The 27,648-nt window shown below is 51.7% G+C and overlaps 1 protein-coding gene across 3 annotated transcripts; it reads left to right on the forward strand.

Annotated features, from left to right (window-relative positions):
• The first annotated feature begins 7 nt into the window (after positions 1-7).
• On the forward strand, positions 8-27,648 carry KLF10 (Kruppel like factor 10). Of its 3 annotated transcripts, none has more exons than XM_037379110.1 (4): positions 8-3,643; positions 24,024-24,263; positions 24,367-25,243; positions 26,160-27,648. In XM_037379110.1, the coding sequence occupies exons 2-4, from the start codon at positions 24,033-24,035 to the stop codon at positions 26,417-26,419; spliced, it is 1,368 nt and encodes a 455-aa protein (XP_037235007.1). In that variant the 5' UTR covers positions 8-3,643; positions 24,024-24,032; the 3' UTR covers positions 26,420-27,648. The 3 variants fall into 3 exon arrangements, with proteins under 3 accessions (XP_037235007.1, XP_037235006.1, XP_037235009.1); XM_037379109.1 differs by lacking the exon at positions 8-3,643 and adding an exon at positions 21,946-22,056; XM_037379112.1 differs by lacking the exon at positions 8-3,643 and adding an exon at positions 22,107-22,221.

Raw genomic sequence — 27,648 nt, forward strand, 5'->3', positions numbered from 1 at the left:
GGTGGGAGGGTTAGATAATGGTGTCCAAATTAAAATCAAGTTCATTCAACCCCTGAGCGTTTAAATATGCAACAAAATGGATGACTTAGTGGAGATGGAAACCCATCACTTGGGTTCTTCAACAGTTTACATACAAGTACACAGTTTTTATACTAAGGATTCCTGTTAGAAAAGTCTTGTAAAGTTATTGTCTTTCGCCCAGATATATCAAATGTCAGTGGGAGACCAGTGTGACTTCATTAGATGTTTAGTGTATTTAGAATGTGTAAATTTGTGCTTTGAACTGTAGTTTAATAAATGTAAAATTGCATCATAGTATTTGTTGTATTTGACCCTTGATGTATCCCTTGTATGATTGCAATAAAACTTTGTGTAGATTTTACTGTTTTTCAGGCTAACTTTGGGAGGGGCTAGGCAGAAGAGGTAGCTATAAAATAGATGTATACATGGGTGTTTCAAGAAGCTGCCTTTTCTCTAGCCCGTTATTTCAGCTTTGTGTTAACCCATAAAAAGGTTGATAAACCTATATGAAGTGCAAGTCATAGAAGTTTCTGAAAGGCTAAAAGGCAATTTGTGGTGTGGTGTGAGTGTGGTTTTGGTTTGGTTTGTGGTTTTTTTTTTTTGGGGGGGGGGGGGGTATGACCTTAGATTCAGCTCTTGACACCAAACAGCAAACTGCAATAGATAGGGATGTGCATGGAAGAGATAGTCCTTTGGCTAGTGTGCATGTAGTGCCCCTGAGGCAGCATGGGTTAGTCCAGCTCTGCAAGTTGCCACAGAACCTTTAGCTTTTGGGGTTGTTTTTTTGGGTTGTGTGTTTTGTGTTTTTTTTTTTTTAATGGCATTTATTGAAGAGTTTAACTTTTGACTTGAACTAGTTCTGTATAGTGCTGACTGAAGAGAAGGGCTACACAAGTCTTCAGAAACCTCAATGCTTTCTCATGCTGGACTTATATTTAAATATATCCACAACCTAAAGGTAAAGCACACTCCTAGAAGTACATATGCCATCTATATTGAGTAACTGGAACTGCTGAAATTGTTCAGAGGATTTCTTTATTATGTTACTGGAACCTTTTGGTTTCTTGGTCCTGTTCTTACTTTCTCATTCTAACTTCCTCTGCTTCAAAACCGGGGGAAGGAGGAGAGGGGTGTCAGGGCTTCGAAATGGTGCATTAAGTTCTGGATCCTGCAGTCAAAGGGGACACTTTAACCTTTTAGTTGGAGGTAAAATTTCTACCCTTTGGTTTGTTAGTGTGTTTTACATGAGTGCTGCCTGGTAGGAAATCATAACTTCTGGCTCTGTAAAACAAATTTTATAAAACTTGATCAGCTTCTACTTGAAAGTAAGGAAAAGTCTCTATTTGACTTATGAGAACAGTTTTACAGGCCCCTAAAGGAAGTATAAAATGGCTTATGTTTTGAAGACAGTCTAAGGAATATTTATTACTGGAATTAAATGTGGAAGTAGGAAAGGGAGTAAAGATTAATTTTTTTTAAACCTAAAGTTACTAGCCATCCCCATGTTTCAAGAAGTGATACACACCTGAGTCTACCAGTTGAGGTCTTTCTCTAGACAAAACATAGATTGCTGCATGTTTTTTTGATTAAATAGAAATTACAGTTGCGTAAGGTAATTTAACAGAAATCGGTTATGCAGCCTTAGGGAGAGTTTTATGTTAACTTACAGATCAGTTGAAAAAAAGTCCTCTATAAACGGTACAGTGGTCAGAGCAGAAATATTCATTGTACTTGAAGAGAGTTTGCCATTAAAAACAACCTGGAGTTTGAACACAGTATATGTTTCAATTTGATTTGCTGAGTGTTACTATTTATATTGTAATTGCAGTTCAGAATTTTACTCTTATGTAGAAGCTGAATGATTCCAAGTACTATATAGAAACTAAAGTAGCTCTGTCATGCTCAGTGTGGATCTGCAACTCTTCTGTTGATTGAGACCACTGCTCTTGTAGCCCTGCTGGCACGGCTAGCTGCCGTAGCTGGGATTTCTTTGATACTGATACGTGCTGTGTTTCAGTGTGTAATGCAATTACTCATGGTGCACGCCGAACACATCCCACCTGCTCTGGCCTGCAGTGCTTCCCTGCTCCAGCCCTGCAGGCTGCATACCGCTTCCCAGGGAAGAGCTGGGGCCGCAGCCCGAGCCGATGCTGTTACTGGTGCTGCCAGTTATTCCTTGGGAACAGGTGCAGATGATTCTACCTTCTCATTGTGTGTCTAAGCAGCTGCACAACTGGCTAACCTGACCCTGGCTCAGAATAAACGTGGGTGCCCTGGATCCGCCACCGGACGTGTTGCCACTTCATGTATACTCTTCATTGCTGCTTTTGGGAGGCGGAGGAGCAGCCTGTTAATGCGTTTCAGAGTAAGCTTATGTAAGTTTGAACTCCGGTCTTATTTTAAAATAATTAAAAATTTCAAAACTAAACAGAAGCACATGCTTTTAAAAGCGTGCAGTGAAAAAATCGGGTTTGTAGCTCTAACTTGCCTCTTGGATAAAAAACCCACCTGCTTCTAGTCCCTGATGGTGGGTAACTGCCGTGCTCTGGTCTAGCTCAGTCTTGCAGAGGGGCTTTCTTTGCGCTCTGACTCCCACAGAGACCACGGGGCACGATGCCTTTGGCCTCCTTGTGCGCGAGGGGTGGGGGGTGGGCTCGGGGCTTTGCCCAGGCACTGGGCAGCAGCTGAAAGCCACCAGCCCTGGAGAGAAGCCTCAACGGCAGCAGGGCCCTGGCTCTGCTGCTCAAGGGAGGGGCACAGCCGTGCTCTGCCCTGTCCCCTGAGGGCAGGTGCCCTGCTGCCCTGCCGGCTGCCTGCCTCACACTACAAGGAACTGGGAGAAAAAAGTGGGTGTGGACAAGGGATGGTTTGTCTTAACTGGTCTGACTGTAGCTGAAAGTTCATGTGCTGCGGGAAAGTGTTAGATGACACACATTTAATTTTTCCTTACGATTGAAGCACTATGCTGAACTGCAGGCTTCTTGCTCGCTCTCTGAACTCTTTATTTTCTCCTTTTATTAAAATTCTAAATTTCAAGTAAGGAGCAGCATCTAATTCCCTACAGCAATCTGCTACTGTTTATTGCTGTAGGACCTGATGAGAGCTGTGCGTTTCAAGTACTTGCTGGTTAGGGAGCGGCATGTTCCGATGCTGCCTGCGGCCCGTGCCCGACAGGCACCGCTTCCCGCTGCTGAGAGTGCTGCAGCTACCGAGGGAAGGCGGGTGAAGGTCTTTTTAATCCAGGATTGCGGGGCTATTCCCAAAAACCTGATGAACACAGGCACCTCTGTGCTCTGTGTTACCTGGGAAAGGCAGGGGAGCAGTAACAGTGCTGTGGACCCCCTCCTTGTTACAGTCCCTATCCTTGGAATAATGAGCTTTTTCTCATTTTATATTTTTATGTTTAAATCTCTTTGCAACTGCACAGTCTTTAATCTGAATTAGAGGCATTAGTAGGATTAACCTGTCAGCTACGCAGGACAAAGCTAATTGCGTTTGTCAGCCTGAGTCAGAAAAGAGCAGCTTTTGGGGAGGCAGCAGCAGGAGCTGGTTCCCCTGCCCTCAGTCCCACCAGCGGCTTCTCATCGTCCCCGCTCTGAGCGCCAGCAGCCGCCGGTTACAGGTAGGTCATTTGCTAAATGTTGCCGTTCCCCCTGTAAATTCTGTGGGATATAATACTTTATTTTAATGTTCTCTGACTGAAGCGCTGCAGTAGGCAGCAGTGCAGACCACAACCTCTGTCAAATGCACATCATGTAATGGCACGTGTGCTACTGCCCTCCTTCACTGTAAGGGGAGATAGTTGGTCAAAAATGGAAGGGAAAACTCTCTCAGGCTCAAGAATGTATAGCGTGGTTTGGTGAGTACCTGCATGATTTTAGGGCGGGCTTGCACGTTTTGCTCAACTACACAAGCTCTGAGCATGACCCTTCTCTGTACCGTTAAGAAAAATGCTCCGGTATTTGTGTCACAAGTTTATCACGCTTCTGAAACGGGAACCCCCGCAGTGAGGCGAAGCGGCGGCGGGGCCGGGCGGCGAAGCGGCGGCGGGGCCGGGCGGGTGCGCCGGGCAGCAGCGGTGCGTGCTCAGCAGGGGCGGGGGCCACAGCACCGTGGGCCGACGCGCTCCCCCCATCGTGAACCCCCTTTAAAAAAACCCCCGAATTACCCGGCGAGCCCTCCCGTAGGCGTTGCCGCATCTGAAACCGCGGCACGGGGGAGGGGGCATCAGGGCCGAGCTGGGGGATCTCGGCCCGGTGGGGGGTCGGCGGCGGGGCCGAGGGTGTATGCCCGCACCCCCCGCACACCGGCCGCCCCCCGCCCCGCCCGCGCCCCGGGCCTCCCCGCGCCAGCACGGCGCCCCGGTGCGAGTCGCGGCCCCGGCGGCGGCGCTGCGGGCGGGCGCGGTGCCCGGCAGCCATGGAGGAGCCGCGCGGCCCCGCCCCCAGCTCCGGGCCCCGCCCCCAGCTCCGGGCCCCGCCCCCAGCTCCGGGCCCCGCCCCCAGCTCCGGGCCCCGCCCCCCGCTCCGGGCCCCGCCCCCCGCTCCGGGCCCCGCCCCCGCTCCGGGCCCCGCCGCGGCAGCCGCCACGTACCGTTCCGACCCGCTCCCTGGGCCCCGGAGCGCGGGGACACGGCCCGGCCGCCCGCCGCCGCCCCGAGGCTTTCCCAGCCCCAGCGGGATGAAGCCGTGGGCAGCCCGGCGGGGCCTGATGGCTGGCCTTGCGCGGGGCCGGCGGCCGGACCAGGCACCTCCCGGGCCTCGCCCCGCGGTCCTGGGCCCCGCGGTCCTGGATCCCGCCACGCGCCGCCCGCACCCTCCGCGGCTGGGGCCGTGCCGCTGGCCACCGCCCGGCACCTGCTTTGACCGGCTGGGGCCGCGCCGGCCCGGGGGTGGGCAGGGCCGGCTTCTGAGTCCCGAGGTGCCCGAGGCTCCAAACCCGTCCTGTCCGCGGGGCAGGGGGCCTGGCCGGCCCGCGATGGCACCAGCCGGAGGGCGGCCGTGGGACACGGCCTCTGGAGCACGGGGCTGGGGGACACAAAGTCTCGCACGCCCACATGAACATTTCCACAAATGACTACAACTTTCTAACCACAAACACCTCGACAGCGAGTTCCCAGCCGAGGCGCATGGCCCTGGGACACCAGCATCACGGGGAAGGCCGAGGAAGCAAAGCCCCCTCCTTCCCCAGCTGTCCTTGACCCCGAGGTGCCCGCAGCCACCCTCATCCCCTCGGCGGTGGCCCGTGCCCCCTCGCTGGTGGCCATTTCCCCTTGGTGGTGGCCCATGTCCCCTTGGCAGTGGCCATCCCGCAGGCTGCCCACCCGAGCCCGGCTGCACTGGTGCCGTTCCAAGGCCGGTGCTGCCGGCAGGGCCAGGCTGCCCGCGTGGGCGCAATGCTGGCGGCAACACGCTCCATGTCATTCCTGCGGGCCGGGGACTTGGCCCCGCGGGCCACTGCACCGATGAGCCTCCTGCCACATGCCCTCCGCCCGCTGCACTGCCATGAGTGGCTGCAGCTGGGGGACGGCGAGGACAAGGAGGAAAGACATCCCTCAGCACCCGGATAACCAGGGACAGGTTTCTCTGGGCTGGGAGGTACAGCGGAGGCGGTGGCTGCCACGCCATTTGAAGGCTGCCGTGTCCCCCGTGCTCCCCCCGGGTTCATGTTGCCTTTCGCTCCCCACCAGAGACACTGGCTGGCGTTGCCGGCAGCTGCTGCCCAAGCCAGCCCTGCCCGCGTGGCAGGCACGGGCGCCCGCGCCACTGAGCCGAGCCATCCCTCCCTGCTGCGCCGCCGGCCTCGCTCACCTCCCCTAACCCCGCCAACCTACAGCACTTCAGCTGAAATTTTCCACTTGAGACGCATGCGAGACCAGAATAGATTTCCAGTGTATGGGTGTTTTTTTCCCCCTGCTAGCTAGAGGAAGGCCAGAGAATTCTTTGCAATGTTTGCTTTTAAAACACCCTTCAGGCGGCCTTAGGGGGTCCCCGCTAACCCGGCAGCCCCACGGGGGAGAGGCCCCTTGGGCTGGAGCGTGCCAGGCTTGGGGCACAGGCCCAGCCACTCTCCCAGGGCAGTCCCAGCCGTTCATCCCTTGGGGCCAGCGAGCCGAGTGCTGTGGAGCCACAGAGCCGTTTTTCTGTGGTGCTGCTGCAGCAGCTGCCGGGCCTGGTGGGATCCTGCGAGAGTGAGGAAGGTCTGGGCTGCCACGGGCAGGGGGAAAGGCAGGAACAGAACGGGATTCCCAGCTACAGCTCAGCTCCCAAAGCAGCGTTTCATTTGGTGGCTTGTGAGGAAAAAAAGAAAAATATCCGCAGAGCAAAGCTGGTTTAGCTTAGCGCATTTTGGCATGCTGTTCCTCTGTTCCTGCCAAATCCATTTTGCAATCTCCCTGGAGCAGGGGCTCTCCCATTGCCAGTGCTGCCGGAGGGCTGGACCCTTGCCCCAGCGGCGGTGGGCAGCCCGCGGCCCTGGCCCCGCTGCACCCACGGCGGCGCCATCTGCACCCGCCTCCGTGAGCTGCTGCTGCTCCACCTGCACGGCTGGGGTGCAGCTCCTGTCCCCTGAGCCCGGGGCCCTGAATGCTTGGGCATTTCTGTGGGGTTCGACCATCTCAAACCTCAAACAAGGCTGCTAACGGGCTGAGAGGAGTCATCCACAGCCCGGCTACGGAAGGGCAGGCACGTAAAGTCCAACAGTGCCCTCGCTGCCCACCGTCCACGCACAGGTCTGGCTCCAGACCCCAGTGCTCAGGACTGGATCCGCTGGTGCCACTCACCTGGCTGCAAGCACGCAGGGCTGTGGCTCTGGGTACCAGCCCTGCACAGCCACGCAAAGCTGCTCCTGACCCAAGCAGTCACTGGCAACCATGAGGCAACACCGCCCCCCCCCTCCCCCCCGCCCCCCCAGCTCAGAGCGTCCAACCTCTGTTACACCTGCAGACCAGTTATGTCAGATGCAGCTCTGGCAGGAAAAAACAACTGCCCCGATGTAAAACCCTGGAGGATGCTGGAGTTGGGGAAGTTTCAGAGGAGGGAACTCTGTCTCACCTGCCAAGCGTCCTAACACGTGCTCACACAAGGCTAAAGCACCCGTGAAGAGATGGTGCCCACAAGCCTCCTCGTGAAGAACGCAGACGGCCTGCACGCTGGAGCCCTGCACCTTGGCCGCGGCCCAGCAGCACGCAGAGCCGCCGAGGCACAGGCACACTCCGCGCTGGCCGGAGCCGTGCGCTTGCCAGGGCAGGGCTCAGCTCTGCAGGACACCGCTCTGCATGTGCCACGGGTGGCAGGGGAGAGGAGAAGGGTGGGGACAGCGGACAGGGCCACTGGTGCTCACCACCACGCCGCAGCCTCTAGCAGTCCGTTCTGGCACCTTCCCCTGGCAGTGCCAGGATTTCCCAGGAGCTGGGGCAGGCTTCCCGTGCTGCGGGCTGAGCTTCAGCTGCTCGTTCCCATATGACGTGACATTTTCTTTCTATGTGTGAACTTTTTTTACCTTTCCATTGTCTACTTAAGATCCCCCAAACTCAGACTGACAGTGTCCCTTCGAGCTTCTGGGGTTTGTCTCATACCGTAGCAACTTCACCTTAAAACACTTCGTCTTGCAAGCTCTCTGTACCTATATTTTACACACACACATAACGCTGGGCTTTGGGACACTGCTGCAGCATGTCCCCAAGACAGACTTTTGATAAACCAGTCATTTCTTTACCCAGTACAGCTCCCAGCATCCCACTGATTATGCACTCAAATGAGATCTTTTAATTTTGAATGTTGAACGAACAACTGCAAGTCCCAGGAGCAGGGTTTCAGATAAGGCATACAATGGAAGGGTGAAGTTGAGGACATGTGCCACGACATATAAAGCAGCCTGGTCTGGAAAAAGCCAAGCTCAAACTAGCTGAAGGTCCTGACAGCAAGTCAGAAGACATTTCAGCATTAAGTAGATGATTGTTATTTTTTTCAAAGAAATTCACCTTCTGTACTAAGCTTTCTTGCCCAGTTGAGCAAACTGATAAAAGCAGAACTGTGATGCTCCAGCTGAAAGCATAGTGTTTGGCTTGGTACCTAGTTCACAATTAATGTAAAGTTTTTACACTGTCTGTATATTGTTTGTGGATGAGCACAAACAGGCCTATTAAATGATTCTAGCTTTTGTGGTTTTTTTTAAAATCAGTGATCATGGGGTTTCACAGTAGATTTCCTAAAGGCCCTTTTGCTGTGGTTCACAGGCTATCCTGTACCCACAGAGAAAGAGCAAAAGCAGAGGGTGACATGGTGGTTCTCCCATCTTGGGCCTCTCTGGAGCTGGCACGAGTTGTGGATGAGCAACCGTCTCTGCAGGCGCTCCTGAAGGATGATGGATGCAGCCACCACGTTGTCACTCCCTGCGTCTGCTCTCACTGCTTCCAGCCCACAGCAGAGACCTTCCCACTCGGAGTGGAGAGGAGCTGCCCGCCACTCCCCATGCCCCCGGCAGACAGTGGGGGTGCTCCTGCGGCGGGCACCGAGGGAGCAGGGCCCTGGGAAGGGGCTGACGCCTCCAGCACACTCTGTGGCTGCTCCTGATCAACCAGAGTCGAACCAGAGGGTGTTTGGGAGCATGCAAAGGGAGCACATCCTCAGCCTGGCCGCCAAGTCCTGGAGGGGCTTACACCCACGCAGGTACCACAGACATCTGGGACAGCCACAGGCTCTGCTTCGGTCACCAGGGCCACGTGCCAGGCTATAATTAAAAAACCCCAAGGTTATAGGATACAAGCATAGGAGAAGGTGCTGGTGCTTCAGGCACGTGGCAGATACTCACTCCATGCTGGTACTCAGCATTTTGCGTCGCAGAGAGAGCTGTGGGGTGCCCGGTCCTTCTAGGGCTTGAAGTCTGACCTGTCAGCTCTTCTTGAAGCCAGAGAGGAAATGGGGGGGAAAAAAGTGCCTTTGATTAACTGCTGGGGACCAATGATCTGTAAGCATTTCCAAACACCTGCACCACTTCCAGCACTTGCAAGCAAAATAAAATCCGGGGTCCATGGCATTTCAACACTCGCAGGGAAGGCAAAGTAACGTTTAAAAACCTGTCTAAACCCTTTCATTCGCATCTTCCTTCATGTGACCCTAGAGCATAGCCAGTCCCTTGCTCACTCTTGAGTAAAACCAAATTCCAAAGAGTTCTTTATTTCAGTGTGTTACTCCCAAGGAAACCCCCTCCTTGGTGGGAGTAAAACTGGAAAATGTCACCCTAAACCAGAAGTTAAACCCAATATTAAAAGAGGCAAGAAAATCCAAGTCAGGTCTGAGGATGGGTTTGTTCTCCTCACATTTGGGCCTGCTCCAGCATACTGCAGTCCATCTGCTCACCCCCTCCATCACCCAAGCAGCTCAGAAAGGCAACGCTGACACTGCGCAGCCCAAAACCATGCTGTGTGACCCTGCTAACCAGGCAAGGAGGCTGGCGTCCACCTGACCACAGCTGCTTCCACATGGGTAACAACTGGGAGATGTGAAGAGAAGCCCCTTGCTTGCACTGGCCTCCTCTGAGGTGGGGGCCAAGGGTTTACTTGCAGCAGAGCAGCTGGGAGGGCACCAGGATGATATACAGCACCTTGCCAGACACGGGGATTCGCGTAACAAGCTGCCTTGTGAAGCAACACGGAGACAGGCTGTGCTCTCCTCTTCCTGCCGGAACAAAACTGTCTGTGCAACATGAGAGCTTCCCGCCTGGGACCCACGTAAACCGAGCACACGCGGCCCCTGCAGCCTTTCACCTACTAAACTCTGTTTACATATTTCACTCCTTGCTTTTTTCCCACTGCTGCAAACCAATACATGTGTGTGAACGCACGCAGGTATTGCATTTGGCAGGGCCATATGGTGTTTTCCTGACATACATTTGAGGCCAGATACATAGCTGTACTGCTGAGAAATTTAAGATAAGAAAACCTTTCCAGGACATTTAAGCTGTATCATCAACAATAATAAAAGGCCTTTATAAATCTGTATGTTTAAATCTGACAAGCTCTTTGCTACTCTACTCACTGTGAAATCTAGACAGACTGTGACTTAAGAACCTCCTCAGTAAACAAAGAGCAAACGAGTAAGATAAATGGACATGTCTAGAGAAACAAACACTTCTTAAAATTCCACTTAATTCCACTTATTTTTATTTTATGGCAGCAAGAAAGGAGTACTTAGAAATTATTTTCACAGGGAAAAGGTCTTGCCCTGATGTACTAAAATAAGCACAGAATTATGGCTGAGATTTTCAAATCTGCCTAAGGGATTCAAGTCTCCAACTAAACCAAACAAAGTGAGCATCCAAATCCTTTAAGCAGCCTTGAAAATCCTCCTATCCGCGTGCACAGGGCCAGGCATATAAAAGTATACAGAGTTGCATGAGTAAAAGACTTTGTATTTCTTTCACCAAAGGAATTATTTCAAAGGATCCTCAGTATAGAAATACATAAAAACGAACTCCAATGAGCTGCAATATTTGAAATACTGCTTGGTTGGTCTGTCATATGATCTAATCAATACTCATTGTTTATTTAACGAGCGCAGATCTGACCCAAAAGTTTCTAAACCCTCAAGCTCTCTGACACACAGTGTCAGCAAGATTATTTAAGGGCATTTACCCAGAGTTGCCAAACAGCCCTGAAGTAACCAAACAGACCCACACACCATTTGAGTTTGGGCTGGCTGGGCCCCGTGCTATTAATAGTCATCCCAAAGAGGGGAGACAGGCCTGCGCATGCAGGGGCACTCATAGGTCTGCTCCTAAAAACCATGGCTTTGCTGTATCATCTGTGCCATTGTAATTGCATAAAGCTTCCTTCAGCATGGGTTGCTACACTGTCTTTCTTTAGTTTAACAGATGCTTTCCAGACAGAGTCTTATTTCACATACACGCACGCATGTGCCTCAGCTTTGTCTTCCATAGGTATGCTGCCCAGGATGGTACATCACTGATTTCACTATGACTGCAAGCATTCACAACACATCTAGTTGCTCTTAAATGAAATCTGAGCCTTTAATTCACTGCATGTAAGGAAACAGACCTAAACTGTGACAGACTGACGATATGTGACAACACAGCTCACACAGGGAAGAAAACACTGGGGTGGAGAAGAAGGGGGTGTCACACCAGCTTTAGGAGTTCCTAGCACTTCCCACTTCTAGGGACCTAAAGTCCTTTGCCCGACCAAGGGGCAGGCAAAGCTTTCTGGAGAATTCTTACGGATGTTAGCTGCTCCAGAGAACTATACATTACAGCTTATAATGTAGACGGTCTCATGAGGTTGACATGGATTTCTGGTTAACATCAAAGTTTCCTGAGAACAAAGGAAGCCAAAGGGCTTCCACCTTCCTCCTTTTGTCTGTACTCATGTTCCAGCACTGGTCCCAGCCAGTGCTCACTGATCGTGGACAGGACCCATGAGGATGGCATCTACCACCTGTGCATCCAGGTTCCTGCAGCAGAAGGCTGAATACACAGACAGAATAGAAGTGTGGAAAATGTGACCCATCTTAGCTGATAAAGCCTTTTGTGGGCACAAGAACCCACGAACCCTCACTCACTGCTTTCTCCTCCACCCACACTCACATGGATGCTGGAAATGTCCTTTTTCAGAAGGGCTCTGAAGATGGTTCCTGGTAAGCGCATGATCTTGACTGTGCAGAGCAGGATGTAGCTGTTTTCTGATAGTTAAAACTGTTTCAGCTGCAAAACAAACACAGATGTTACAACATCAACCAGTGTTTCTTTTACAACCAGTGCCATCAAATAAATGAAGAAGGTCTTCAGGAGTGCTTTTCGAAACCAACAACTGGATGCAAGCTTTCTTCTGGTAGGGATCTCTTTTTCACATTCTGCCTCTCAGTCCTTGCTCAGAACAGTTCCCTGCACTGGGATTGACAACTGCAGAATCACACTCTCTTTCTTTTTTGACCAATATCTGCATTTTTGGTCCCTAAACCAAGAGAGACAAAACAGTATTTTGCAAGAATCATTTTATCCTGCCACTAGTGCAGAACAGATGGTTACTTTTCAACAGCATCTGTGAAAAGGCTTCATGGAAGTTCTGAAGTGCTGAAAATGAACGCGACAGCCAAACTTCAGCCATTCCTCAGTGTAGAAACAAAGCTTACCTGCAAAACCCACCTCAAGTTAACCCAGCAACAGGAAAAAAACATTTCACAAAACCTTACATTTCTGGAAGTAGTAAGAAATGACTGTAGATTCTCTCCTGGGGGAATGGAGCTAGTTATATGCAAGCCTTCTCCTGACTTTTAAAAATTATTTTTAAATACAAGCTACACTTCTGAATCAGCTCTGAAATCCACAGGGATCACAAAGCTTTTGACCCCAGTCTTATGGCTACACCCAAAAAGACACACCAGGGGCCTAAGGAGAGATTCATGGTGGACAAGTACATTTCTAAAAAGCAGCCACTGCCCCTCAGCAGAGAAAACCTCTGAGAGATGGTGACAGTCAGCTGCCACGCTGTGTAACACATCTAGGGGGAATGGGGGAGAATGGAAGCTTCTGACATAGGACAGAGGCAACCAGACTGTCCCCTGGGGCAGCTGCTCTGGGAGAGCCTGGCTCCCTACAGGGCCTGAAACCGTCCTCATCTCAAAATCTAAAGTATCCCTTCTTCTCCACTTCCTTTGTGCCCTTGCAAGACCCTCAAGCTTCCTCAACTTCTCCTGCATTTAAGTTCCCGTCACAGTATCTCCTCTCTTCCCAGTTTTTACCCAAGCCTTCTGGCAGCAAAGGGCTGTCTGTGCTGTGTCTGAGCTGCAGCCATGCACGTGAATGCCTGCATGCCAAGCCACCAGCAAACAGGCAGGCCTGAGCTCGCTCGGTCTGCCCCTCCATGAAACTCTCTTCTGCCCAGCTGATGGCTCTCGCTGGCCTTGTAGACACTCACGGTGGGATCCACCTCGCCTCACTTCACCTACTTTGTAGATTCACCCACCTGTGGCAGCTGCCCAGGCTCCCGTTATCGGCACAGGGGATGGAGTCAACAGAACTCAGAGTGCAATTCATCCCACATCAGGGAAAAATGAAACATGCCTGAACCCTGTGGTTTATATTTACTAGCGCTCCACTGTCTATAAAAAGAACTATAAAAACAGATGCTTGTGTTATAAGCACCTAATCTTAGATGAACTCCACCCATAGTGACTCTGGGTACATTTATATTCACTTTGCTATTTGAACCCGTGAACAACCTTGGGCCCAGGGTCAAACAGTGCAAACCGGCTCGCTTCCCAGCTGCTCACAACAAGGGTCCTTTGGAGCGGTTAAGCGGGAGCATGCCAGTACATTTCCCACCCCCCAGGCCTCCTCAGTCTCCCACGCCAGCGCACTCACTCGCACAGGCCACCCTCCACAGCCCTCCATGGCTGTTTTGCAAGAGAAATGTGCCTATAGATCGACCCTTCCAGGCACTGACCTGAACCACCATCCCTTCTTCCCCTCATGGAGGGGAGATCTTGGACCAGGGAGACAGAAGTCACAGGAAGATTCAGCTCGAGGAGGTCTTTACAAAGTTGCTTGCCTGCCTGCCAGCTCTTTAACTCTGGCACATCACTCACTGGGTCACCATCTCAACCAGCCAGAGAATCACCACCACCCTTTGGAGGCTGGCAATCACTTGCAGAGTCGTGGGTACCATAACCAGCTACACAGGCTCAGTCTGCACCGCAGATTCTATCAGTAAAGCATGCCCTGTCTACTATGGACAAGCCAGTGCCCTCTTCTAGAGGAGCTTCCTTGAGGTCCAGGTGCCGCTCTGCATGTCACCTCAAAGAGGGCCCACAGTATCCCTCTCCTTGTTACTGCAGCTCCTGTAGAGTGAATGACTGTGTGACCAACGTGCAGCGTGTCTCCAAGGACGAGCTGCGGGACAGAAATTACTCTCTCCAACAGTGAGCTGCAAGATCAGAGTATGTATCTCCCATGGGGACCTGTGGGAATGAGGTGCATGTCCCCAAAACTGAGCTGCAAGAGCAAAGTGAGCCACACAGAGAATTCAGGGAGCGGTGAGATGCCAGCACCCTGCTGCCATGCAGGTGGTTGGGATGGGCTGCACATTGCATAACCTGCACGATCTCCAGCTAAACCACCGCACAGGGATCTGCAAAGCCCAGGGCTTTGGCACACCTGATGGAAATCTTCAGGCAAGTTTTTCTGTTCACGAAGGCAACCCCACTGATGGGGGTGCCCCCCCTGTGGTCTCTGACAAAGCCAACACCATCTCTGCACATTGTGCATTTGAAGAGTGAACAGGGATCTCCTCTGTAGCCCCTCACAAAGATCTGAGATCACAGTGGAGATACTCGCATTGACCAGCACCAAAGCTGGCTTTCACATAGACTCTTGTTTTAAAAATTTAAAGTAGTATTGCTCAATCATTATATTGCTGCCAAGGGACTATCTGAGCAGCAAAGCTGCAAATCTTACGATGTCTCTTTAAATGAAACACAAGGCCTTGACCTCCACATATTCTTCAAGTGTGCCCTCTGCCCTTCCTGTGACATCTTAAGGGGGAAAAAAATGAAATCAATTACTAATAGCAAGTAGATTGCTTAACGACATGCCAGTGGTGTTTCATACCATGATGCCACGGGCATGGTATGTGAGCCAGGCATCTGGCAAGAGACGGCAGCGGGATATGGGAGAGCTGAAGACCAGCCAACACATATGGGCGGAGCATATTGGGTGCAGGGAACCGAACAGGATGCAGTTTAGTCTGTGGTGCATGCGGGACATGCTACACGCATTTTTGCACCTGCATTTTCCTGTGCAGAGACTATTTGCTTGCTTGAATATGAACTAAGAGAAATATGCAGTAGGGTTGGGATCAAGTATTAGCATCAACTAATTAGGACTGCAGAAGTTACTAACATCTCCATCTCATGGCTGAAACTAGCCAATAGTTCAAAAATTATTAAAGGTAGATAGGTTTAAAGAAAAGAAGGACCTTCATTCACGTGACTTCTATCAAAATACCTATAATGGCAGGTGTAGAAATACCATTACCTGTGTAAGGAGGAAAGGCAAAGCTGTCCCTGCTGACTTCTATACCGTCCATATTGGTATGTCACAAGAGATGCCCTGGCCACACCACCATCTCATCTCCTTAGCACCTCCAAGGTTAGCCCATCAGAAGAACCCTTGAAATGCAGCAGCCACTAAGTCATTGTGTAGTAAGTAAATTCTGTTTTGGCATGAAAAAGCACAAAAATGTGTTTCTAATGCTTCTGCTGGGAAAAACATTTATCTGACCATAGCACACACAGATGGCTTTGTAAGCTATACAAGCTCATTCTACAATGCTTAGAGGCTGTCTCCTTCTCATCTTACTGGATGACAGTTCAGCTTCTCAGTATCTCATTTTGTTAGCAGAAATTCAAATTGATCAGTTTGGTTTTATACTAAATAGTTAAATAAATCATGACACTGGGAAAATGCTGAATATATTAAATGCACCATTCAAAGTGACGGAACATACAGACCCATATGTCACCCTCACAAGCTGAAAGCGTTTTCTGGTATTTTCCAAGCTCTGTCTGCAAATAAACAATGCCACTTTGCCATACTCTTCCACAGCTCTCCAGAGGTATCCATGTTCTTGTGAAATGGCTTATCTCCACATCACACGTAGGACCCAACAATGTTGCCTTTTACTAGAGGTATCAACAAAATCACCAGCATCGCAGAAGTGGAGAAAGACCACTCAAGATACTAAACAAAAATAAACACATGGTCACACCACGGGAAGTGGAATAGGAAGCATGATCCGTGATCCACGTGGAAAGAATCAACAAATCATTCCGATATTAACTCTTCATTTCCACTATAGAAGATTCCCAGGATTGCTTGGACTAAGACATGCAGTGAGTATGTGACTTGGCTGGTTTGCACTGACCAGACACTTGTTCTGGCTGACCTTCCAAAATGACAGATGGGAAGCAGGACTGTAGCTGGTACCATCATCCTGTCCAGTGAACTGAGTTCCTGTAGCAGCCATAGGACCCCAGGAAAGTTCTGGTTGGCATATAACCTGATCCTGCACGGAAAGAACTGAACAGAAACACTCTCACAATCTTCGGTGGAAACCGAGGCAATCATTTATTCACCTAGGTTCTTTCTGCTCTAAAATCTATCCCACCATTTTCTGTGAAACAGGTATACACCTAACACCTGAGGTTAAAAGTACCCCTTGAGGTCCCATTACAAGAAGTGGAAAACGGCTCTTGCTTATTAATATGGAGAAGCCAAGAGTTTAGGATAAAGGAGCAACTTAAAACGCCTTCTAATTCTGCATGCCAAAGCTGTGATAAGCCACAGATAACAGAGCTGTTTCTTAAGAGCAGGGTGAAATTCAGGAGACTGGAGTTTCCCCTGACTTAGCCTCATCCTTAAGACTGCTGGACAGGACTGCAGTCGCACAGCTGGCCAGTGACTTAACAGCCATGTTGCCAATTCTCTTCCCTAATTTATCTTCTCAATCCCATGACAATTTAGCTTTCCACATCAGAAGAATATGACCTGCAGGCTGGATAAGTGGTTTTCTGGGAAATTTAAACTTAAGATACAGTGTAATAGGCATACGTAAATAACCCACAAGTGCTTAAAAGTCAAAATCCTAAACATTTTCCCAACGAAAAACCCAGACATGTCCATTTTCTCCTGGGCAGCAGAAAACCACATCCCCAGCTTCTCTGGGAAATTGAATGGAAAATACATGTGAACTGACAGTGATGCTTTAGCTGCTTTCAGTGATTGCCAGAGAAAATCAGTTTCACTGAGAACTGATCACTTGCCAAAAAGAAGTTTCTCTTCCTTGTCCTAGGCTTCATTAGGGGTGTTTGAGGGGTTTTTTCCCCTTGCCAGGCTGTCCCCTATAGCAGCAGTGCAAACATCAGCGCGGCTAACAGCCTCTGAAGCTTTCCATTGAACGGTGCTGAGCAGGCACGGCAGGACTGGAACTGTGGTGACTCAGGAACAGCCACAAATGCTCCAGAGAAAAAGGGCTGTGAGCAATACTGTGTAAAATGCACATACGCAGAAACTGGGGTTAGTATCATGTAGGGCTGGGGAGGAACATGGTGCTTCCAGCCAAACAGGGCTTGCTCTGTCTGGCAATCAGACTGCTAAAGCAAACTAAAATCCATACACTGAAGTCTTAATGACAAGAAAGTTCTTATTTTCACCTGGTATTCTAATAAGCAATTGCAGAACCAGGACAAAGCAGCTTTTTCCTAAGGTTGGGAGGTGTAAGGAAAATGGAATATGAAGAAGAAGGGAAAAGAACTTAAGAGGAGACAAAAAAGGAGACAAGCTGCCTTGTTGCCAATTACATGCTCCACCACCCCAGTTATCTGATATATAAAGCTCTGCAACTGCTGTCTGTAACAGCAGAGACACTTTTCCAATTATTAATAAATGAAGGCGAGCAGTAGTAGGTGTGCCAAGGAAAAGAGAACAACTCCACACTGCACAATCCTCTCTTGCCCTGAATTCACCGTCTGCTGCCTCCGGCCCTCCTTCCACCCCCTCCTCATTCTCGGTTTGCTCCCCTCCTTCTGTCCTTCCTCTCATGTTCCCCAGCTGCCACTTTCCTGCCATTGCAGAGCTGCCTTTCCCTGGCCACCCCCTCAGCCTCAGCTGCTTTCAAACACCCACTGCATTGCTCTGCATATGAAAATGAGCCGTCACATTTTCCAGCCTCTGAAGCAGAGATTATTTTTGGGAGGGGTGGTTTTGACAGTTCTGCCCTGCAGTTCACAGGCAGAGCACAGGGCAGGCTATGTCAGTGCTGGGGGAGAAGAGAAGGGAGGGTACAGCAGTTTAGCACAGATGCACGGCTCCTGGCTGTGCACGCAGAAGGGGCTGAAGGTCTGTGAGAGGACACCAGGCTCCTGTGGGGTATGGGAGTCAAGGAGCAGTTAAGTCTCCCCACTTCCAAGGACTGCTTCCTTCCCAGGCCAAGGCCAGCTGCTAGCAATGCTGCTACAGGACACACCGCTGAGATGAGTCAAGCCTGCCTGTGGAGGACAGGCACAGCAAAGCCCCTCTCACACAAAGTCCTCATCGCAGCCGCATGCCTGTCATTCGCAGGCCACCAGGCAGTCTCTTCTAGAGCCCATACTCCCTGTCAAATACCACAATCAGCACCAGACCTCATCTGAAGATGTGGCTCAAAGGCCCTGAAAAGGTGAAATGTAGGAAGAACTTTGACCTCCCAGTCCGGTCCCAGCCATTCCGTGCACTTTGATGGCAGCTGGTCAGCGTGTAAGGCAAAATGTGCCGGGCCAGAAGGTCCTGTGCACCTGGACAGTGGCAGCAGCAGACAAGCACTAGCACAGTGGGGACAAACCCCAGGGGTGACAAGGGACTCTAACAGGTGGAGGGAGAACGAGCAGAAGGCTTCCTGGGTGACCAGGAGAGCAGACTGAAGAGAAGAGCAGCTGCAGAAGGTTGCTCTGAAAATTACAGTTGAAAGGAGCTGGTTAAATGCAGGAAAGAAAGATGGCAGCTGGGGAGGCAGAGCTGGGAGCACCTGGGTTGGAGTGGCTGGAGGTGTTGGATGGGAGAAACCAATAGGAAGGATCCAGAAATGGTGAGGGGGTGGCCGGGTATGAATGGCCGTAGGTGGTGCGGAGCAGGCTCTGGCAGGCGCACTGGGAATAGCCACGGGGAAAGGTTTTCATGTAGCGAAAGCAGTATGGATGTCATGGGAAGGAAGGTGGATTAAGAAGTATTAAATATTAATCAGTGGTGTGTGTGCTAAGGGCACATGAGATTGACAACTGGGAAAGGCGAGCCGTGAGGGCTAGTGGGGAACGACCACTGGAAGGGGTGCCGCAAGGGTGATCCTGCAGGACCCACAGCAACAAAGGCAAAGAGCCAAGAGGTGTTACTGAGAAGCCAAAGTGAGTGTGGACAAGGAGGTAAAGCAAGGACAGGAGGAGGGAGAAGTAAGAGCAGGAAAAGAACAAAACAGAACAGGCCACCTGAAGCGGGAGCTGATATTGCAAGTCAGCCCTTCATTATTTTCTCACAGTTGAGTCCAGAAGTACCTGTCTCTGTTGGGCTGCATCCTACTTCATGTTGTATAAACTGAGAGAGATACAGCCAAAACTCCAAAGTATTTACAACAGTCTCACTCAGCGTCCCCTAAAAACTACCCTTACGACAAACCTAAAAGGCATGTGATCCAGCTCAAACGTCGCTATACTAATTTCTTCATCTTCCCATTTTATATTGTGTTTTCCCCAAAAAGCGGTTTACTACTTCCTAGAAAATTACTGCAGAATCACCTTATCTTCCACAAGTAGTCCAGCACATACCTCCAACATCCTCCCATGGCAAGCAAACTAAAACCAGTAACACTATTTCACGTTACAGACCTTTAGTTCACATTGGCAACTGGATTTTTAACACTAAAGCTCTCACTGTATCAGTAGAACTTTTGTGTATATGCATTACACACATGTAAGGGTGAAAAAAAGTGACAAAAATCTGCCTCATTTTCTGCCGATGTACAGACAGAAAGAAGCTGTAAGTTTTGCAGGTGAATTTATCATGTAGGGCTAAACTGCAATGCTGGTGCAAGTTTTGCAAATGTATTTTTAGGGCAATAATACACTTCAAAAGGTATTTCAAAACATTTTAAATAAAAACAATTACAAGCACAAAAAAACATGACAGAACCTGCCATGAACGGAAAACACAGAACTTCACCAAGAGCTATTGTGTATGAGTTCCGCAAGCTTTCTTTCAGCCCAAGCGGATGCAGACAGATGCACTTACGAGCCAAGAAGTCTCTCCCCAGCCGTGCTTCGCGTGACGGTAGCACCTTTTGGCAAAGGAGAGCATGTTCCGGGAGTCAAGCAACCATTTAATCAACATTTTTTCCTGTTGATTTCAGTGGGAAACACGCAGTAAACACATTTTCTCCTGGTAAGACACCCAGAGGTGTGGGATTCAGTGGATTAATCTGTAAACAACTGTTTGCTGCTACTAGTGAAAAGGATCTGGATTTCATCCTGAAGTGCATTCTCTTTTGGGAATTTCCTCTAAATAAGGCAGTCAAGCCAATCAGTTTCCCTGCAGGGATCTTATAAAATCTGGCCAAAAGGCAGGCATACTCAGGTTACATAACAGAAACAGAAGATGGGAGATGCAGATTTCCCGCCATCAATCGGCACATTTTCTCAGACGTGACAACTGCGGAAGCTGCAGCAGTGAGGAAAGAGGCAGCCTGGTGCAGGGGGGCACAGCAGGAGAGCGCACCCCACCACCAGATTTGTAAGGGGTACCAGTGTGAAGCCAATTAACAGCAATTCCAGCTGTACAATGCATTGGTGGAAATGCCAGAATTAAAGTGATATCAGAAAAAAAGTGACTTCCTGAGAATAGAATTACCACTCTCCTATCAATACACAAGTCTTTGAACTAAGGATTGTTTTAAATTATATTTTACTCTGTGCTCGTGTTTTGCAATTGTTATATTCTCATTCTTTCTTCAGACTGAAGAAACTGCTCGATTTCTATTCTTGCAGCATTTTTTTCCACTTTCAGACATAATTGAGCGTTCTGGGAGACTTCCAGGCAAGTTACAGGAGGGCATAGCCTGCTGTCAGACCCCTTCTATCAGTTGGGATCGCCTGACAAGGGGAAGAATAATTAAGCAGAACAAAAGACTAGACCTTGACACCATTGAAAAGGGGACAGCTGTATCTTAGAAGAAGGAAAACATAAAGAAAAATGCTCTGAGCAAATGAGGCTGCACTGCACAGGAGGAAGAGGAGAGATCTCTAAAGTGAAGCTGAATAAATAGGAGAAATGGGACCAAACCCTAACAAAGTATCAACAGTATTTCTAGAGCAGAACAGCACTCTGGCACAAGCAGCGCTCAACATCTGCAGCCTGGCTCGGGATCCCACTTCTGACAGTCGCAGCCACCTTTTCTGCTTTTATTACAGCTTTCTGACAGGAAAAAGAATCCGCCTTACGCTCTGCACCGAGCAGAACGTACCAAACAGCTCTGGCCCCTCTGGAGCGCCGCAGACTGCAGCGTAACGTACCCGGCTGCGACCCCGCTAACCGGCGGCGGTTGCCCAGGCCAGCCGGGCGGCGGCTGCCGGGAAGCCGGGCGAAGGAGCCCAGGGGCCTGGCTGCTCTCCAGCGGCACACCGCCCAGCCGCGACGCGCCCGGGCCTGCGGCGCCGACCCGCCTGCAGGCCCCGCGGGGCCGGGGCTTCCCTCGGAGCTCTCCCCCTGACGCCGGCAGCGCTCGGGAGCGGGCCAGGGCCCTGCCGGGCCTTCAAGGGCCGCCCCGGCCGGCTGCGGCCTGCACACCCGGGCGGATCCCGACGCGTGGCAGCAACCCCCCACACGCGCGGCCTCCACCCGGCGGGGGCCAGGGGTGACTCCGGGACACGGCCGCGGGCACCCGTGCGCGCCCAGCCACCGAGCTCCCTCCGCCCTGAAGGGCCCCAGGAGCGGCCGGGCCGGGCCGTCCCCCTCGCCACACGCCCACGGCCCCGCTTCACCTCGGCGCGGCGGGGAGCGGGCGGATGGGCGGGGGCCGCGCCGGGGAGGCTGCTCCCCCCGCGCCGCGTGACCTCATGCGCGAGGAAGCGCCGGGCCGCCCCCGCCGCTCCCACCCGCGGGGGGAACATGGAGGGGGGGGAGGGGGCGGCCCTGACTCAGCCGGCGGCGGCGGGGACTTACCGCGGGCCGCGCACACGCCGCGCTGACACACTGGCCACGCCGCGGGGCAGCCGCCGATCACGCGCGGGCGCCGGGCGTCCATTGGTGGGCGCCTCACACACCTTTGCCGGTGATTGGCGGCGAGCGGCCAGGAGCCCCGCCCACCCCCTTGCCCCCCTCCTCGCGCGGGGCCGGGGGAGCTGCCACCTGAATGGGGAGCGGCGAACAAAAAGAGGAAAATAAAGACAGCGGGCGGAGAGCGGCGGCGGCGCGGGCTCTGGTCAGCCTCGGCTCCCGCCACCGGTGAGTGTCCGGCCCCTCCCGGCGGGCCTGCGGACCCCGCGGTGGGGGGGGAGGGTGCGGCGAAGGCGACTGTAGCACCCCTGGGGTGTGCGGAGCGGTGGGAACGGCGCGACAGGGGGATCCCGAGGGACGCCGGGGGGCGGCCGGCGGTGCGGGCGAGAGGAGGTACAGCGGACAGCGGCACGGGCAGGGCATCGGACCGAGGCGGTGGCTGGAGGAGGGGGGAGTCGCGGCGGGGGCAGCGGGGCTGCCGGGCGAGGGAAAGGGAGCCGGGGGACAGCACCCGGGGGGCAGGCGGGCGCGGAGAGCCGCGGGAGGGGAGGGAGAGGAGCTGCCGGCAACCCGTTGGCACCGCCGGCCAGCCTCTGTGTGTGCGTGCCCGGGCGCGCCCCGCGCAGGGGAGCGGCCGGCTCCGCGGCCGCATGTGCCGGGCGGTGGCGGCAGGAGGGGGAAGGAAGCAGCCGGGGGATCCCGGCGCGGCGGGGTCAGGCAAGGCCCGCCGCCAGGACGGGGTGGGCGGTGCGGGGGCCGGGAAGCGGGGGAGAGCCAGCCGTCCCCCACGCACACCGCGGGCGCTGGCGGAGCCGAGCCGCGGACCCGCTCCCCGCGGGGACGCCGTTTCCCTTCCCCCGCGGCGAGGAGGGAGGCGCCGGGTGTGGCGCCGCTGACCCTCGCCCGGCCCCCGCCCGCTGCGAGGCGAGGCGAGGCGAGGCGAGGCGAGGCGGCCCCGGTCGGGCTTTCCCCCGCCCGGCCCTGGGGAGGCGGGGCGCGGCTCTGCCGGGGAGGGGCTGCCTTCCTGCGGGCGGGGCGGGCTGGCGGGGAACTGGGTGAAAGGTCGGCGCGCGGCAATACCCACACCGCCGCCGAGCGGGCGCCGATCACGCTTTGTTCACATGCCCCCGCCCCCGGCCGCGCCCCGATCGGCGCCGGCCAATGGGCGCTGGCGCGGCGCGGGGAGCCAATAGAGGAGGGCGGGGGCGGGGCGCGGGGGGGCGGGCGGCGGGGAGCGCCGGCGGGTTGCGCTGAGGTGAAGGTGGCGCGCGCCCAACTGCCGGGGGCAGGCCCCGCCCCTACGCCCCGCGCCCCGCCCACCCCCTCACCCCCTCAGGCCGCCGCCGCCGCCGCCGGGCTGCTGGTGACGGCCGGGGCTGCTCTGCCGGCCCGGCGCCCGGGGGTGGCCTGGTCTCAGTAAAAAGATTCGTCTTACCCGTGAATGCAGCTGCTGGGGGACGCGGCTTCTCCACCCGCACCATCCCGGTGGGGCGGGGCGGGGGAAGTGGCCCGCGGCGGCGGGCGCCGTCCCTCAGAATCCCAGGGCTGTGGCAGGTGACGGTGGAGCGCGCGGCTTAGGCGGCTCTCTGCGGGGGCCGGTTCCGCGTGGGCATCCGTCTGATAGCCAATACACATTCCAGTCGTCCAAGTGGGTGATTTCCCTTGCGTGCACACCTGTGTGAGAGACACCTTTTGAGTATTTTCTGGAACATTTTTGGTAGCTAACACCTTTCGAAGATGTGCATCAGTCCCAATACAGTCCTTTCTCGTGTCAAAATAAGCACAATACTGAGGGCAGTGTTTAAACCAAAACTGGAAGGAGGCTGGAATGGAGGAGGAAGTCTTGTGTTCTTCCCTTTTTTGTGGCCGGGGTGTGTGTGTGAGGATTTTTGTTAAGCTTTCGGACGCAACACTTGCAATATGGAATAACTTAAACTGTTGCTTAGGATCTGGGGAGTTCTGTTGTCTCAAGAAAATACATAACCTGCACCAGATGTCCATATTTCCCCACTAACAATTTCACTAAAAGATTATATAAATAAGAAAGAGGGCAGGAAAATACAGGCATACCCCAACGCGACCAACTGTATTTATCTTGCACTTTGGTTCTTACAATGCCTTCTTATAATTAACTGCAAAGTATTCATACTTGGCATCAGGTTTAAAGTTTCCTTTTTTCCTTCTAACCAAAACAGGAGTGTGAAATGGAGATGATGACTGAGAAACAGAGAGATACTAGGTATTTCTGGAACAATACTCCTGAAAAAAGCGATTACGAAGCTGTAGAAGCCCTTATTTCTATGAGTTGCAACTGGAAATCAGACTTCAAAAAACATGCAGAAATGAGACCTGTAACTCCAGCATCTGATATGTCAGAAGAGAGTGATGAGACTTTGCTTCCTGGAGCAGCAGACTTTAATGTGATACCAGCATTTGTAAGTTTTTGAATTTGTACATGTGCATGCTTGTTTTTAACCATTAGTGTGGCAATGTGTTGTTAACACGCTCCCCCTTAACTGTGTCTCTGTCCTCATACAGTGCCTGACCCCCCCCTACAGCCCTTCCGACTTTGAGATGTCACAGGTGGTCCATCCAGTCGGCAAGTCCCTGGTCGAGGCTGCCAGGCCTTCTCTTGCTGCACCTCGGAGAGAGGTGGAGAGGCCTCCAGCAGCCGGGCCTCTGAAAGCTCAAGCGACAAGTGTTATTCGCCACACAGCTGATGCCCAGCTTTGTAATCACAAAACCTGCCCAGTGAGAACAGCCAGCGTGCTGAAATACCAGGACAGTGTTTCAACGGAAACAAATGATAAACAAAACGCTGAAGCAGAACATTTGGTGTGTTCTGCTGTGGTGCCGAGCAGAGCCAACGATGAGAGCGGTGAACTGCCGGTGGCAGAAGGAAAATCTGCAGAACCAGCTGTTGGTCCACTGCCCTTGAGAAAGCCCTCAGTCAGCAGGCATCAGCCTGTCCCTGGATCAGCACAGCAGGCAGTGGCAGTGGCACCGCCGTGCCCTGCCCCAGGCAGCGGAGCCCCCCCCGTGCCAGTGATTTGTCAGATGGTCCCATTACCTGCAAACAACAATGTTGTGACGGCTGTAGTGCCCAACGCCACGCCAAGCCAGCAGCCGGCTCTCTGTCAGCCCATGGTCTTCATGGGCACCCAAGTTCCTAAAGGTGCTGTCATGTTTGTTGTGCCCCAGCCAGTTGTGCAGAGCACAAAGGCTCCCATGATTAGTCCAAATGGCACGAGACTCTCTCCCATTGCCCCTGCTCCTGGCTTTGTCCCTTCTGCAGCAAAAACCACTCCTCCAGCTGATTCTTCAAGAATAAGAAGTCACATTTGCAGCTACCCAGGATGTGGGAAAACTTACTTCAAGAGCTCCCATTTGAAGGCTCATGTCAGAACACACACAGGTTGGTCACTGTAGCTGGATGTTAAAAATTAATGTAGAAAATTGCAACTGTATACACAACTTGTTAAGGTTCTAGCGATTAATGGATTTGTTCATGGAACAAATTGTGGGGCAGCAATGAAATACTGGGTGGGTTTTTTTCAGCATGCATTATAATACTGCCCGATTGCTGACAGGAAATCTCCCGGAGGGGAAGTTGACTCAGCAGTTTGTTTGTGCTGGACTTGCTTCATGTCAGAAGGCATTCAGTAATACTCCTTAACTAGTGTGGAAGCAAGGCCTTGCCCAATTTAGAGTATGCTTTTCCAGAGTTAAAGACGCCTTATTAGGCTTTGCCTCAAGGATGCCTTCGTTAGAAGTGGGTAAAACTTATGAGATTCTTTTATGAAAGAATACAAGGATCCACTCCGAACTATTCCTACCTCAGTTATTTTAGTGAGTAACTTGTCTGTGCCTCAGCTTTTAATCGCAGTAGCAGGAAGAGCCACATCTGTTTCCACGCAGGTTCACAGTGCGCTACCAGAGTACTGTTACATAAAACATTATTGCAGGTTGCATTTCAGAGGGTAGTTTTGGGCATGCTAAGTTGTTGTAATCTGGAGTTCATGGGGAGCTGAGAGTTAAAATCGACTGTCTGGAGAGGTAAAGAACATCTCAAACTATTTGGTTCCAGAGAATTTTTAACCATTTGTACTACTTAGCCTTGAGGGTAGCAAATCCACATGTTAACATAGCGGCATATGAACGATTTTTCACATTTCATACATACAAAAACAATAGTTGTGTAGACTTTTGGCTCAACCATCGTAACAGAAACTTTTCTTTAAAGAAGTCAGATCCTGCCAGTCAAGGCAGTGGTGTTTGTTGCTCATTTAGTACTCATGGGGTATTTTTCTTTGTCATTTTTTTTCTCTTAGGAGAGAAGCCATTTAGTTGTAGTTGGAAAGGCTGTGAGAGAAGGTTTGCACGGTCTGATGAACTGTCTCGCCATCGCAGAACGCATACTGGGGAGAAGAAATTTGCCTGCCCAATGTGTGAGCGGCGGTTCATGAGGAGCGACCACTTAACGAAGCACGCACGTCGCCACTTATCGGCTAAGAAGTTACCAAACTGGCAAATGGAAGTGAGCAAGTTAAACGATATTGCCGTGCCGCCAACATCTGCAATCGCACAGTGAAAGAACTTACTCTGAAGACAGTGGGATTAACTGTTGTTGCTGGGATATGCCAGCTGAAAAAAGGCTTTTGCTCCTGGTCTGCGGTTCCCCCACGCCGGCTGCTGATGGCATGCAGCAGGGAAGCAAAGGCAGTCTGTGCTCCGTCACAGAAAATGTTGCAGGGAGAACTGGTGGCTGACTGGAATAGCGAGTGTTTTTTGCACTGGTAAGAAGAGAGAAGGGTCTAGAGCAGCGCATATGGTGCCAGTTTTGAGTTTTGAAAATTATTCCTATATACTCTAGATCAGTCACATGTAAGTGTTACTGAAGGTTCGCTGCTGACACTAGAGACCAACTCCGTTTTTAACTTTCAGTTGTCAGTCTTCAGTACAGCACAGACCAGGAAGACAGCAATGTACGGGCACAGCCTTGACAGCCCAGGACGCACTCGCATAAGATAATCTAAATGGGTTTTCTTACTTCTGCCACCTTTTCTTGGTAGGAATCTTTTCCTCCTGTCCGTTCTCTGGCCCTGTCATAAGCAATGATGTGGTGCCAGGCTCCTGGAGATCTTAGACCTGTCCTCCTGCTTGGGGGTGTGTAACACACCCAGCTTTATACTGCTGTCCAGGGGGGCTTGGGGTGGGCATTCAGGGGCACCGCATGGGCAGCTGGAGGGTAGGCACTTTTCTGAATCCTCATCAGCTTTGTAATATTTTTCCAGCTTCTTTGGCAAGCTTTGTGATTATTACAATTGGGCATCATGATGCTTCTGCTTTTGTGTTGCTTATGGTTTCCTTTATACCTTCACACAAAGTATGTACCACTGCATTTTTCATGAACTGATACAGTGCACTTTTAAGAGAAACATTGTAACTGTAAACTATTCGGGTTGATTAAGGAAGAAACCCAGGAGTCTTGGGCTTCTTGATCATGTTTATACTAAAGATGGTTTATACTAAAAATGAAATGGATATATTATGTATTGTATTAAATTAGAAAGTTGTGACTCAAAGAGTAAAATGAGGCAGTAAAGACACCAGCCTAGAATTTAAACTGTAGCTTTTGTGACAAATCATGCATCAACTTTCACTATTTCTATTTTACCATATTATGTTGAGGACACATACCAGAAAGTGAACAGTTTTTAAATAGTGTTTTAGATATGCTTTTTGTGACTACTTTAAAGATTTGCACACTTGTTATGTTGTACTTTATACTTTGTTTACAATAAAATCAATTTTCTTTAA

Source organism: Falco rusticolus, chromosome 3 (assembly GCF_015220075.1).
Source record: "Falco rusticolus isolate bFalRus1 chromosome 3, bFalRus1.pri, whole genome shotgun sequence".
Lineage (NCBI taxonomy): Eukaryota > Metazoa > Chordata > Aves > Falconiformes > Falconidae > Falco > Falco rusticolus.

Bases quoted from the DNA above. Each gene is read 5' to 3' on its own strand.
- KLF10 (XM_037379110.1), top strand. From the start codon at position 24,033: ATGGAGATGATGACTGAGAAACAGAGAGATACTAGGTATTTCTGGAAC. The intron at 24,264-24,366 runs GTAAGTTTTTGA...GTCCTCATACAG, and splicing joins TTAATGTGATACCAGCATTT to TGCCTGACCCCCCCCTACAG. The intron at 25,244-26,159 runs GTTGGTCACTGT...TTTTTCTCTTAG, and splicing joins TCATGTCAGAACACACACAG to GAGAGAAGCCATTTAGTTGT.